Raw genomic sequence first — 14,224 nt, 5'->3', positions numbered from 1 at the left:
TTCCACGTAAGAAAGTCATACTGGTTTCGAAAAACATAAGGGTCAGTAAATGACAACAGAATTTTCATATTGGGTTAACTGTTCTTGTAAACATATCTCACCAGTTGGGGTTTCTATTATTCACTCACTTAAATGGTTAAGGATGCCAGACCAACAGTTGTCTTCTGCGTGCCTTTGTGTTTCCTTTTCTATTTATTTCTGAGTCTAAATTCAGTCTCTGCAAACATCTGCAGCTTGATGTGATAAGCTGCTGCAGAAAAGATCTCGGCTTATTTAAGAGTTCCAGGCAATGTGGAGATGATTTGGAAGTGTCAAAGAGATATAAACACGTCATCTTAGCAGAGAGAAATATAGTACGCCACATCTTTGATCTGATACGGGTCATCTCTAGAACTTGCCTACTGGTTCAGATGGTACCAGACCTTTACAGATATGTATACTGTATTATGGTACAGTATATATCTACCTGTAGTCAAGAGCTTGTGGTCTGTAGAGGCTGCACTTTGCCGCTGGGCCATATGGAGTCTATTCTGAAGCAGCGGTTTTGATGGAGCGGGTCAGGACAGGGGGAAACAGGCTTCAAAGTTGGGCACATGTCAATGTCTCTCTTATTTTTTTCACTTTGAATTACAGGACAGAAGAAATTCATTCTCTCCAATCACCTGATCCTCGATTCTGCTGGAAATTTTTTAAAAAGTGTTTATCAAAAGCAGGTCCTTAAACAAACAAGTACATTGGAGACATTTAGTTTAGACAGAGGAGATGAGGCATAAAATTCCATTTGGAAATGGAGAATCGAAAATTGGAACACAGATGCTTGAAAATGTGGGATAGGCACATGGTTTTACACCATCATTAGCTGCTTAGAGAGTATCCAAAAAGAAGAAAGACAGGCCTGCTAAAGATATAGTGGTGTGTAAAACTATAATATTTGATAAAAAAGCTTTCATTATCCATAAAAACTTCCCTAAACCCTTCCAGAACGTCTTTGGTGTAATCAGAAAAGACATCGAGATCTCCAAGCATCTTCCTTAAGGCTATACTCTCTGGCTTTGGACCAGGTGTCAGTGCTCCATTCGCACGTGGATTACATGCATAAATCAAAGGGAAACACAAATCTCCTCTGAAATAAGGCATCATTTACAATTGAAAACCTTACAAATCTGACCAAGCTGCAGCCATATACAAAACATCCCAGAGCCCCTTTGGACACTGGTAAAAGAAATCTGACATGCATTATTATTGTCTTATTCAAAGAGACAGTCCAGACCCGGCATTCAAATGGCCTTGTGAGAGAAAAAGCCTCTGAGGTTTTGCCAAAAGTTCCTCACAACAGGCTGACTCGTACATGTGTTTAGGGTATTGTAAAACCTTGGACTTATTCTGGAAAACAATAGGGAGAGGTTTTTCATCTGACTTGTAAGGATGGAGTGAAGAAAATGCCTGTGAAGAAATTTCTCTACTATTTACCACAACTGAAAGAGGTGCGAGACCTTTTGTGGCATCTTAATAACAATGAAAAACTAAATGAAAAACAATTACAGATACCTGGTAGGCCAAAATGTCAGGAATAAATTTTGGAAGTGAAATCAATTGCTTATCTCTAAAGGTCACTTGACATTTTTCTAGATAGATATTAGGTTATGTTCATTTGGAAGTCTTTCTGAAACTAGTTTCCTGGTAGGTATACCTTTGTATAACATTAAGTCCATCTCAGCACAAAAAGATGAAACATTATTAATTAAATAAAAATGTAGATTGCTCACATAGCACGGAAAAGGTGTTTTAATTAATTGTATCATTGTAAATGTTTAAACTACTAATGTCTGTTGTCATTATTGTTGCTTACACAAGACGTAAGGAGTGAGGTTGAGATGAAAATATCAGCAATGTAATATAAAACAATATGTGGGACAAAATGTGAGGGACAGCCAAGTGGAGAGGTGCTTCGGTCAGTGTAACTTAAAACGGTTCCTCCCTGTTTAGCTATTAGTCAACCAATCAGAGTTCAGTGCTTCCTCCCCCTCATTCAGACTAGTATTTAGCATCAGAAACTTGGATAAAGTTTCCCAAAAATTAGGAAAAAACTAGTGCCAAGCTCTAGTTTTGAAAGTAGAGTCGTAGTCTAAATAGAAAGAGAGAGAGAGAGAGAGAGAGAGAGAGAGAGAGAGCGCAGCAGCAGCAGCAGCGCAGGACTTCAGGAGGACACATAAACTAAATAAAAACTTTCTTGCCCACCGAAACGATCGGATCTAACTTTCTAACCACGGCTTCACAGGCGGAAAGCGTTTTTTCTCTGGCCTTGCATTTCTTGAAAAAAGAAATGGAAGAGAGTTCAAGTTCTCCCGTCTCCCCAGTGGATAGCCTGCTGACCAGCGAGGAGGAGTTGGACAGACAACACAAAAGGTTCGGGAAGAAAAGGAGAAACCGTAAAAAGTCGAGCGAGGATAGCAGCAGCAGCCCGAGTTCAGTGAATAAACGGAGCAAAAAGCCGAGCCCGAGCAGCACGCAGTCTTACGAGGAGCTGCAGAACCAGAGGGTGCTGGCCAACGTCCGGGAGAGGCAACGGACTCAGTCGCTGAACGAAGCCTTCTCGTCTTTGCGCAAAATCATCCCCACGCTTCCCTCGGATAAGCTCAGCAAGATACAGACGCTCAAGCTTGCCTCCAGGTACATTGACTTCCTCTGTCAGGTGCTGCAGAGCGACGAGATGGACAACAAGATGTCGAGCTGCAGCTACGTTGCGCACGAAAGACTCAGTTATGCGTTTTCGGTGTGGAGGATGGAGGGCGCGTGGTCGATGTCTGCCTCCCACTAGCAGCGAGAAACGTGCATACGATGCCGAACGGGTGGGTAGAGAGATGGCAATGACATCATATATTTCAATATTGATTTGCCTAGTTCTTTGGAGCGCGGATATTTTGAAGCAGTACTTGCATTGAAAGAAATTCAAACTGCATTGTTTTCAGCTTTTGACAGTTCAGTTGAAGAATGCAGCAATATCCTCTTGAGACGGAGCAAAAAATAGGCATTTAGATTTTTTTTATTTTAAAACATCAACATAGTATTTGATTCAAAATATATATTTTTATTTATTTATTATTATTTGAATATTTCAGATTTTTTGATCATATATATTCACTGCACGTATTTGATTTTATATATATATATATATATATATATATATATATATATATATATATATATATATATATATATATATATATATATATTATTATTATTATTATTACATTGACCACACCCCCAAATATATGGTATCATAGAATATCCATGGATGTCCCCTTAAAGATACACCAAGACATAAACCAGTGACAGGTTAACAGAATCACTTGGAAGAAAGAGGATTGTTTATTATTGTCAACATTTTCCATGGAATGTTTAGATTATATAATAAAACAAAGATTTGCATCCTTGCGGTTTTATTATTATTAATTTTCTTTTATTTAGAAAATGAACAGGCGTAAGGCCAAAAGCAAGCCTATAAACATCAAATAATTTCCAGTTAAGTCACTAAATCAAGGAAAGAATGAATAAGGAAAGTACATATTTTGAATGATTTTTAGCTAGTAAAGACATATTACACATTGGAAAAGCATTTTCGACTATCATCCAGTACAAATAAACATATTAACATTTGCACATCGCCCCAAGTCTTATGAAATAATAACGATCCGACCGTGAGAAATTCCTCACGGATCATTTATATTCAGAGCAGAACATTTTCCCTCTCATGAGCCACAGGAATGCAATCTCAAACCAGCATTTAAAGTGGTTATAAAGTTACAAACTTGGGTCATATTTGGAACGTTTGTTCGTCGGCACATTCATAGGCCCAAACATAAGCTACAAAAACAAGGAAAAATACAAAATAAAAAAAGATCCATATTCATGATTAGGCTAGACGGAAGAATTTTAAGAAGGTTCTCTGAATACCCTCAAGAAAACCCTATGACCTTTCCAAGGTGATCTACCACTTAAACCATGTTTATGCATCCTAAATATTTGCAAAGAAACCACTTGAACCACAGTGAGAAAGACTGATATGATTAAGGCACGATTAAAAGCTTTTAGAAAAATAATTGTTACTGTACAAATAAACATTTATTAATAAGATTAATATAGACATTTCAAGATCATTCCGATTTGGGTTAGTATTTAATTATTCGAATTTAATGTGATAGGCTAACAATCTGGATGGAGCTGAAATCCATATAGCCATATTTACTTTCCTGGACGAAAAATGACAAATAACGTCATAAAATGTGTTGAAAAGAAACCGAGTATGCGATCTGAACTTGGCCTATTTAAATAATCAGTTGGTTATTTGGGATAAACCGAGGATCACAGCATTTTAACTATCTTTTTTAATTCCACCAGCGAGCCTGGCTTGATCACCAGATACAATAGGTGGTCTCGTTTTATGCTACAGACCCGTGAAGACCTCCATCAATCATTATTTGACAACACACAGCTGGGAAAAATGTTCAAATTAACCCTTGCCATTATATTAGTGATTGTTTCTTATAAACTTATTTTTTTAAAGTAATTTGTGGCACTGAAATAATACAGAAGAAAGGCAGGTGTATAGCCTTTTCAAACCAAACCAAATGACCTCTTTAAAAACAGTTATTTTCCAGTGACACAATTCCACCCTGGGATTTGTGTAGCATGTTTGAACCAAGCCTTTTCCTGTGTAAGCATGTGCTCCCACTCAGAATTAAATAATGGGATCATTAATAGCGTCCCATTTTTTCAGTTCTTAAACTAAGACTGAATTCAAGGACAAACCCTGAAGCCTTAGGCCATCTTAGAAAATAAATTAAGACCTATAAGTTAAGATACGGGGGTATTAGTTGAACCTAAGTGTTTGTTGTTTGTTTCTTACAAGATTATTATTTTTTTCTCTCTCTCTCTCTGTCCCACAGACTGTTTACTTCCACTAATTTTGAAGACACCAAAGGATTTATTAACAAACATCTAAACCTCAATGGCGTAGCCAAAGGACATTCAGTGATTACACCTACAGACTTGGGCATCCCCAACAGCGTAATGAAGGACAAAATAAAAAGGAACCATTTAGAAACACCATTTACAAACAAAGTAGATGATGTCTCCTGTGTCAACAAATAGGCCTACATTTAATCTTTTTCCAAAGTTATTCGTATTCTCTCCATCCATGGTGATAGTACAGGAAGGCGTTATCTTATGGAAACTATATTGTGTGTTTGACTCTAAAACCAAAGAGTTATATATATATATATATGAAGACATTATATATTGTGCACCAAAGAACTATTGTAAATAGGCTACCTGTGAGTGTTGTGAGCTTTTTAAGGGACCAATGCAATTTAGAGTATTACTATCCTGAAGTACGCTGCATGGATTAATGCATACATTACAGTTTTCCTGCAACACTCTCAATTTCTGTCCATTGTACATTTTGCTTATTTATTAAAACATATTTTTGAAATGTCTGTGTAAACTGATTTCTATTTATCCACATCTAAGTGCTAAAGGACCATAGCAAGACTGGGCCAATTTATAAGTTTAACTCACTCATCATCTGTTTACATAAGGATTTGTATTTAATTTAAAAGGGAGTGAGGAAAGCAGAACACACAGGCCTACACATCTGTTCTATAGTTTAGATTCCCCCCTTTTTTTCTTACAAAAAGAAACCCGTTATAAAACAGTGCAAGTTCATTAGATGAGGAGAAAGTTCAGCCAGTTTTACAGCTATAAGCTTATTAAAATATATATACTAATATATATATATATATATATTAATCAGATTTATTAAGCAGAAATAACTGAAAATCCGACGGCTGGAGGGGAATTCTTTAACAACCGCAGATAACAACAGATTTTAAATACCGAACCCCTGCAATACCTTTTCATTTTTTCCTTAAAATCTTCAACAACGCTCGCAAACATTTAACTGTTTACATCTCATTTACACATCCCTTGATAAAAAAAATTACTAAAATAAATTATTTCATTGTCGAGGCATTGAGATTTGATAAAAACAATTATTTTCTGTTACCAAATCCTAGGAAAAAGCTCATTCATATCTGCATTTTAAAACATCTACCAACCATGTCAGAAAAATAACATTTCCAGTTTTCTATTAACACTTAACAGCGAAGCCTTGTTTGTTCTTTTGATTGTTTTTAATTTGGCAACAAGTTATGTTATTTTAAATATCTATTTTAGGGCAGTAATATAACTGAAGTCTGAATGAAGACTGATGAGCTTGGTCTATATAGTGACCGACACTTAAGAGAAAACCGGTGCAGTTTAAAAAATAAAGTCCCTAAATATTTTCTTGTGGTGACGATCTTGTAGACTAGGAAACTCATAAAAACAAAACTCTGGTGAAAACTTCCGTGGAGAGTGAGAACCAAAATGTTAGATACACACATCTCCTTTTATGCTGTGCACCTGCGCAATGTATTTAAGCCCAACGGAAGAGAAAACCCCGGGGATCTCCACACATCTTTTTTTAACTACTGACACGCCGTCTTACGCAACGGTCAAAGACGTCCGTCTGCACATGTGAGTAGCATGTTTATAATGTCACGTCTGCTATTTGGAGTTGTTTTTAAGAATGTAAAGTAGTTCATATCCTAGGTTACGTCTGTCAATCTCGAAGTTACGTCAACAAAACAGTGTTGTGTATGTGAGCCCGAAAAAGATCTAAGAAATACCTTGGGGTCGACATTCCTCTCGATTAACAAAAAAGTCTGAAAAAGAAATGATCTGAGAGGCTCTTGAAAGAAAACTTCTTGAAGGGATGTGTGTTCATTGTTATGAGGGAGAGCACAGAGTCTCCAACGGCAGCGCGTTTGATAGCAGCCTCATTATTCCCGCCTTTTCCCGAGCCAAAGCGCCTCGAGCCACAGTTACGGCGCGGTGCGCGAGCCCCAGATGTTTCCCGTAAAATCAGACGGAAAAAGCAACAAAATTTTAATTAGCAGTTAAACGGATAAAGTAAAGGTTTACGCTGCATGCGCCGCAGAAAGGATTTCATGTCTAAGCTAATGCCAAGGTTACATTACTACAGTGCGGGGTGGGGGATTGGCTGGTAGGACACACGTTTCCTCCTGCGGTAAACCTAGAATCAGATATGTAGGGTACCACCCTAGTGGCTCATTTTACCTTATGTATATTAGTTAACTTATAGACGAAAACAGACAATTTATAAACGAGAAGGTACAGGCTACTACCAAAAAGAACAACTAGCTTGGCCTATAAAATGGATAATTCTGGCTCTAAATGCTGATTAGATGAGCCGCGCTCGAAGACATTGTAAAACACACACCTGTGTGACCGCAAATTCTATAATGATGCGTCAAGTTCTCGTTTTGCTTGGCAAGAGTAAACAGCTTACACAGTTAGAATGATGAACTATATTACTTGGCGGGAGAATTGTGTGTTGTTGTTTTTTTCTTACTTTACAACATGTAGGCTATAGGCGTGTATCAAGATTGAAAAAATACTTTTCTTTTAATTGAATTTTGATGACGCAAAATCGTTTGTGTGAAAATAAATTATACTGTAAGGTTTAGATTAAAAGTAATTTTCCAAAACATTTGGTGAGGGGGTTCCTGGGGGTTGTAGACAATTACAATTGTAGATATATAGGGGCTATAGTTATAGGTCAGCATTTGTCAACTTTTACACATATTTTAAGATAGCAAGATGCTTTTCTGAATAACATTAAGAAAAGTATTCAAAAGAACCTCTTCAAATTTCAATTAAATTTGGCATTTCATAACATCACATGCGTGATCAAACAATTGAATCTCCACTGTGATCGGAGCACTCAATGCATTTTTGTACACATGTGAGCCCCTTTTGAACATTCTTCATAACATATCCCCCTGAACATTCTTCATAACATATCCCCCCCTCCCCCAATAACTGTCCAGTATAAAACAATGTGTTTTATACTGGACAGTTATTGCATATTTTTTTTTATTTAATCACCTTGAACAAAACTGAAAACATTATAGTAAATACATGTGATAATTTCAGGGATTTTCAAAATCAACTTTTCGATATTGGATGCAATGGCTCATGTATCATGAACATTTTGTAGTGCATAGGGCTAGTAACAAACAGGTGGTCAGGAAACTGCTGTGGTATTTTTTTGTTCCTATTTAGTGTTTTGGGAGAAAATATAAATTGTAAGTAGGCTATATAATCTACAGAACATACAATAAATGTAATCCTAGTTGTAAATAATAAATAACTGTATTTGAGAGTTAAACAACATTTTGCATTATGTGTTACTTAAAACCTTTACGTGTCTGCACAGGTGTTGAATTGTTTCCCTGCCCCAATGCCAACAAAAGCTTTGCAGCCAGTACACATTAAATTATATTCTTCTGATTGAACTTAAACTATACAGGGTCAATAGTCCTGATCTTAAGACTCTCAAGATGAAAATTAGTGCCTCAAATATTTGAGACTCACGCTGTCTAACAATTCGATTCAAAGTGGCCAAAACTGGCCTTGTTGCCCTAAAACAGCTCCATATGTATATGCAGGGAGACTGGCGAACCCGCAGGACAGCATCCATGCTCAAATTGAGATGACGTGGCAGTGTAGCATATGTTTGGCCTTAGTTCGCAAACAAAAGTCTGTGCTGAATCACAGACTAGCTGATCAAATCAGGACACGGCTGAGGACAGTGGTAATGATGTGAGGCCTGGGATAGAACATCAACGGGCAGGTGTGTGCCTTGACATGTGCAGTGCACATTGTCTGGAAACCACAGGTGGAGATTGCTTGCATTTTGAGTAAACAATCTAAATAGTCAGGGAAGGATTCTGGTGGAACAGCAGCACATTTGTGGAATGCTCCAGACACATAGTAAAGTGAGAAAACAATAACAAAGTACTGGGAGATTCATTCATTCATTCATTCATTCTTTCTTTCTTTCTTTCTTTCTTTCTACCACCCTACCAATTGCCTAACAACTGTCAATCAAACACTCAGCAACCTCAGCAACTGTTTAGCAACGTCCTATAGGAACCACCTAAATATTTTAGCATCTGCTTAGCAACCACATAATATCAGCCTTTTTAAGCTGTTTTAAACTTCCAGGCAAGAGTTGTCCAGGGAACAATCAAAGTTTGTTTTTAGTAACTTTCATTTTCAGTTTACATTTATGTTTTTCTGATCTTGTAATATGACTGTGATGTGAACTTAAACTTTGTAAAGGCACTATACAAATTAAACTTATTATTATTAGCATCATTACTACATTCATTGTGATGGTGAACAGACTTCCAGTGTTCATCCACTGCCAGCAACACCACGTTTTTCCCTCATCCTGGGAAGCACCAAGAACTCTCCTCAGCTACAATCTCACCCCCTCTTCCCTAAAATTCCTCCACTCTCCACCACCTGGGAGATATCCGCTGCTTTTGGAGGCAGAAGAAAACTGGACAAGAAAATGGCTTAAAACACTAAAGTGGCTGTAAAATCTGGTGTGGAGTACACATGCAGACTAGTCTATGGAAATTACACTATTCACAGTGTGTAAATTTAGTGCTGTCTGTGTTTTTGCATAAATCTGTATTTTTCTATATTTACTGGCCTCTGCATTCATAGTGTTTGAAGCACCTCTGACAAATGCATGACCTCCTGCCCCACTAGCCCTGCACCCACATACATGTACTTCCATTCTACAGTGTGCAAAAAGCAATGTCAAATTATATCTGAAATCTCATTATTCATGATTCAGATTCTGAAGTGTCCTCGGGACACTTTAAAATCCCTTGAGGCTACAGAAGTGGAGTGTTTATCTTTGACAAGCTGAATAATATAAAAATGAAAGAAAAAAAGAAAGTACATAGTACTTATTGTTAATCAAGATTGTTAATCTTGGTTTAATTCTAATAATAAGTCCATCGTCTAATTCTGTACCTACTCCTTCACAATCCTATCATGCTAAGTAAGAACACATACAGTATATCAACTATAGTCATATGTTTGGATTGTTTGATTACTGGCCTACAAGGGATACAAAACAAAATGGTCCTTGAGCTGTTTCAGCAGATGTAGTTTTTCTAAGAAAATATATTAAGGACCAGTCTTTTCAGAAGTGAGAAACTGAGAAATAAAAGGAACTGAAAGAGTTAGAAAATAATGCATGCTCTGTGAATTATTATTATTATTATTTTTTACAGAATATCAATAGAAAACTCACACTATGTTTAGAAACGAGTAAATATCAACCAAATGAACAAAAGGGACAAATTTAACCCCTTCAACTCTATGGACCCACCGAGGCACTATATCCTGAAATAAGTCCCCTGATACATAGGTCAGACAAATGGGGTATCATTTGAAAGCTTAGAATCTGAACTTTTCATAGAATAACATTACATTTTGCCACCAACAAATTTATGTTACATAAAATAACAAAATATGGGCTGAAAATATCTGCATTGAAAAATAAACACCCCCTAGAGGTAATGTGTTACAAATATTAATGTGAATATAAAAGTCCTTCATATAGCACTTAAATCAACAAGTTATATATCAAATGAAAGCTCTCATTCTCAGGAATGTGACTGTACTGTACTGATATTTTGTTGCCCTAATACCACAGTTCGAAAGATTTTTTAACAAATCACAAAGTGAAATACGATTTCTGTAAGACATCAAATACAAACGTTTCTTTTATATGCCGATCACTGCTGCTGTAAGCCCCAAGTAGCCAAAAATGTTATATCTGCTTTTTTAGACCGTTTTCTAAAAAAATGGCTATTTATTTCCTTGTCTGTGAACTTGCTAGGGTGAATAATCCAATGTTATATCTAAGGTGTCCAGAACAAAATATGCAGTCTAGTAGGAAAAGCATACTAAACAAATTATCTGAAAATATGTCATCAACTATTGGTGATAGAATGTTTTATATCAGTGCAAAGGGGAGAATCTCAGATTTCTAATGACACCTAGATTGAGCTTCTAGTCCACTCAGAGGCCAAGATATTCAATGAAACATTGGGGGTGGTGCATGAACTGAAAATTAGACTGAATGTCAATGGACAAGCACATCTGTGAGGCCTAAAATGCTTTAGAGCGGCACCTACATTTCAGATCTGCATTTTGTGATGGAAGGCAAAAGAGGAAAAATAATGTTTCCATCTAGTGGAATATATTACGACTTTTTAAAGGAAGATAGAGTGAACAGACCCAGAAATAAATGCTTACAAATTTAGGACAATAAATTGTTGAAATTGAATTTCTGTTCATTATAAGATTGTAAACATATACTATATTTGTATAAATAATTGGAGTCTTTTTTATTTGGGAGTGTACTGAAAATATTAGACCAATTCTTTCCAATTAATGTGTGAATGGTGAACTTTTAAATTTGAGTGTGAAAAATTGCATGCGGCAGCCCAAAAATGAATTTATGTGGTTTAATAAATGAGTTTATTAAAATGAGTATATACAAATAGATCATATAAAAACTGTTCAAAAAAAGTTGTGCAGCACACTTGTCTCATGAATGAAAGCCCTCTGCTGGTAAGTATCTGAAATATACAACACACAAGATGATATTTAAGAGTAGTTTCTGTCTGCAATCTGAATAATGAGTAAGAATTATTTATTAAGAATACATATGCCCCCTTTTGCTGTGTATTGGTCATCCAATGCAAACATGCCCCTTATCGGAGGGAATTGGATAATTTACCTATAATAAACAAAGGCATCAATACCCATTTCAGAAAGCTAGAGTGTGAAAGGTGATTGCCAGGGCATTGCTATTTGGTTACTAAAGTATTTGGAATTTTTTTAGCATGTTGCTATGCAGTTGCTAAGGGAATTGCTAGGTGGTTACTGAGTGGTTGCTCACCGGCCAAGTCAAACAATACCATCCCGAAGAATGATATTCTGGTGACTAGATATTCTTCAGGTCCCACCTTCAATGCCAGTCTGTTTTTTTATTTTATTTGATTATTTTTTAACCTGTATTATCATACACTTGGTGAAAATTGTAAGTCTGATCGCTTAGAATAATAATAGCATGCCTCAAAATTTTAGGAGCCATTCATGTTTGTATCACAAATGGTTTAAAGTTCATTTTAAAACTTGTCATTTTGCTAAATCACTCTATATAAATGTAAACTAAGGATTTGAAGTTTGTTTAAATCCCTAACCCGAAGTAATAGTGATTTATTTTAGATAAATAAATGCTTAATTATCTATTGAACTGCAGTTGGTGGATGAAACGTTGGTACAGAGCGATTACAGAGCAGAGAAGCACAGATATGTTAATGGTTTCCTTATGTGGAAGCTTCGGGACAAAACTTACAGTCCCTTAACATGGCTAGTGCAGCCACGGGGAATTGCGGTGTGAATGATTTGAAGGAGGGCTGAAATTAAACTTGCTTCAAGGGGGTAGTCCTCCCCCTCGCCATTTTTTGATCTCCTAGAGCAGGAAGGGGATAGGTCACTTGTGTAATTTGGACTAACACAACAGGCATAAATAAAAGCGGGTTGAGTTTGTGTGTGCTCTTAAAAAGTTGCGTGAGCGCTCAATGAGAAAAATATGGTTTGGCCCCTGAGAGCCACCTTTCCCCCTCGGTTTTGTTTTGTGATAGTAATCATTTATGTCAGTCCTGTCTTCACATGCAAATTAGAATCAAACAGTGAGGTGCATTGTGTCAATATTGAAAATTAGTATGTAGGAAATACGAAGAGTGTGTGAATCTACCACATTTGAGACTATTTTTTTTTCCTCGCAGGGCAACACCTGCAGTGCAGTGCAGTACACTAGCCAAACGAATGCAGTGATGGGTCAGTACACAGATATGTTTTCCCTGTAGCCTCTCAGGGTGGGCAGCGGTCTTTAGACGAAACACAGTAAAGACAAGCAAACAGATCACAGCTCTCCAAACAGAGCAGACAGAGCCCCAGACTGAAGATGACTAGATGTCAAGCTAGAGTAAATGCGTGCAGTTTATGAAAATATTTGAGCATAAAACAAACTAGGCACGTTACAAGGTGCCATCAACATCCTTGTGTTCAGACAAAATATTATCAAAATGACAAGGAAGAACAGATGATCAAACAAAGCAATAACCCATGAGACAAGCATATTATTGGCAGCAATATGAATATGATAAAAGACACCAATGTCAAAATGTCACATTTAAAATGATATATATAATCAGAATAACTGATTCTTCCACTAATTAATATAGTTCATTAGCCAAATTGTAGGCTGTTTACAGTAGCCAAGCAACGCAACTTGTTGCTATAAAGTCAACATGAAATCAAAATTGATGCTATTTATGATGCAAAATGTATGCAATCCCTCTCATTTTTCAATCCCTTCTCTCCAAGCACCTGGCTACATTGTAGTATATAACTACCCCTTTTCATGATCTAATTATTCCTGATGGATAGTCTGAGTATCCCCTTTCTCTCAGATAAACGCCACCTTACAAAAGTAAAATGGTTTGTGAGCTGCATTTCAGATTGACTAATAGAATGGTCACAAAAACAGGTATTTCCCAACAACTTGAGGTTGAGGCTGAGGCTGCAGTGGGCCTGCATCTGTGTACCTCAGCAGAAATCGAGATTCATCAGACCAAGTAATTTTTTTCCAATCTATAACTTTCCAGTTTTGGTGAGCCTGTGCCCACTGCAGCCTCAGCTTTCTGTTCTTGGCTGACAGAAGTGGAACCCGACATGGTCTTCTTCTGTTGAAGCCCATCCGCCTCAAGCTTTGAAGTATTGTGCATTCTGAGATGCTATTCTGCTCCCTACAATTGTACAGAGCAGTTATCTGAGTTACTGAAGCCTTTCTGATAGCTCTCAAACCAGTCTGGCCATTCTCCGTTGACCTCTCTCATCAACAAGGCATTTCTGTCCACAGAACTGCCGCTCACTGGATGTTTTTTGAGTTCTGAGTAAACTCAAGAGACTGCTGTTCATTTAAATTCCAGGAGATCAGCAGTTACAGAAATACTCAGACCAGCCCATTTGTTACCAATAATAATGCCATGGTCAAAACCACTGAGATCACATTTTTCCCCATTCTGATGGTTGATGTGAACATTAACTGAAGCTCCTGACCCGTATCTGGATGATTTTATGCACCTCACTGCTGCCACACTACTGGCTGATTAGATAATCGCACAATTAAGGATGTGTACAGGTGTTCCTAATAAAG

General features: G+C 37.0%; 1 protein-coding gene across 1 annotated transcript; it reads left to right on the top strand.

The window, feature by feature from the left end:
• The first annotated feature begins 2,065 nt into the window (after positions 1-2,065).
• Positions 2,066-5,473, top strand: LOC127655144 (twist-related protein 2-like). The gene is made up of 2 exons (XM_052142787.1): positions 2,066-2,849; positions 4,947-5,473. Exon 1 carries the CDS (start codon positions 2,324-2,326, stop codon positions 2,816-2,818), a length of 495 nt encoding a protein of 164 aa, XP_051998747.1. The 5' UTR covers positions 2,066-2,323; the 3' UTR covers positions 2,819-2,849; positions 4,947-5,473.
• The last annotated feature ends 8,751 nt before the right edge of the window (positions 5,474-14,224 follow it).

Source organism: Xyrauchen texanus, chromosome 14 (assembly GCF_025860055.1).
Source record: "Xyrauchen texanus isolate HMW12.3.18 chromosome 14, RBS_HiC_50CHRs, whole genome shotgun sequence".
NCBI classification, from domain to species: Eukaryota; Metazoa; Chordata; class Actinopteri; order Cypriniformes; family Catostomidae; genus Xyrauchen; species Xyrauchen texanus.
The sequence above is the reverse complement of the archived record's forward strand: the minus strand, read 5'-3'. Positions and strand labels throughout refer to the sequence as shown.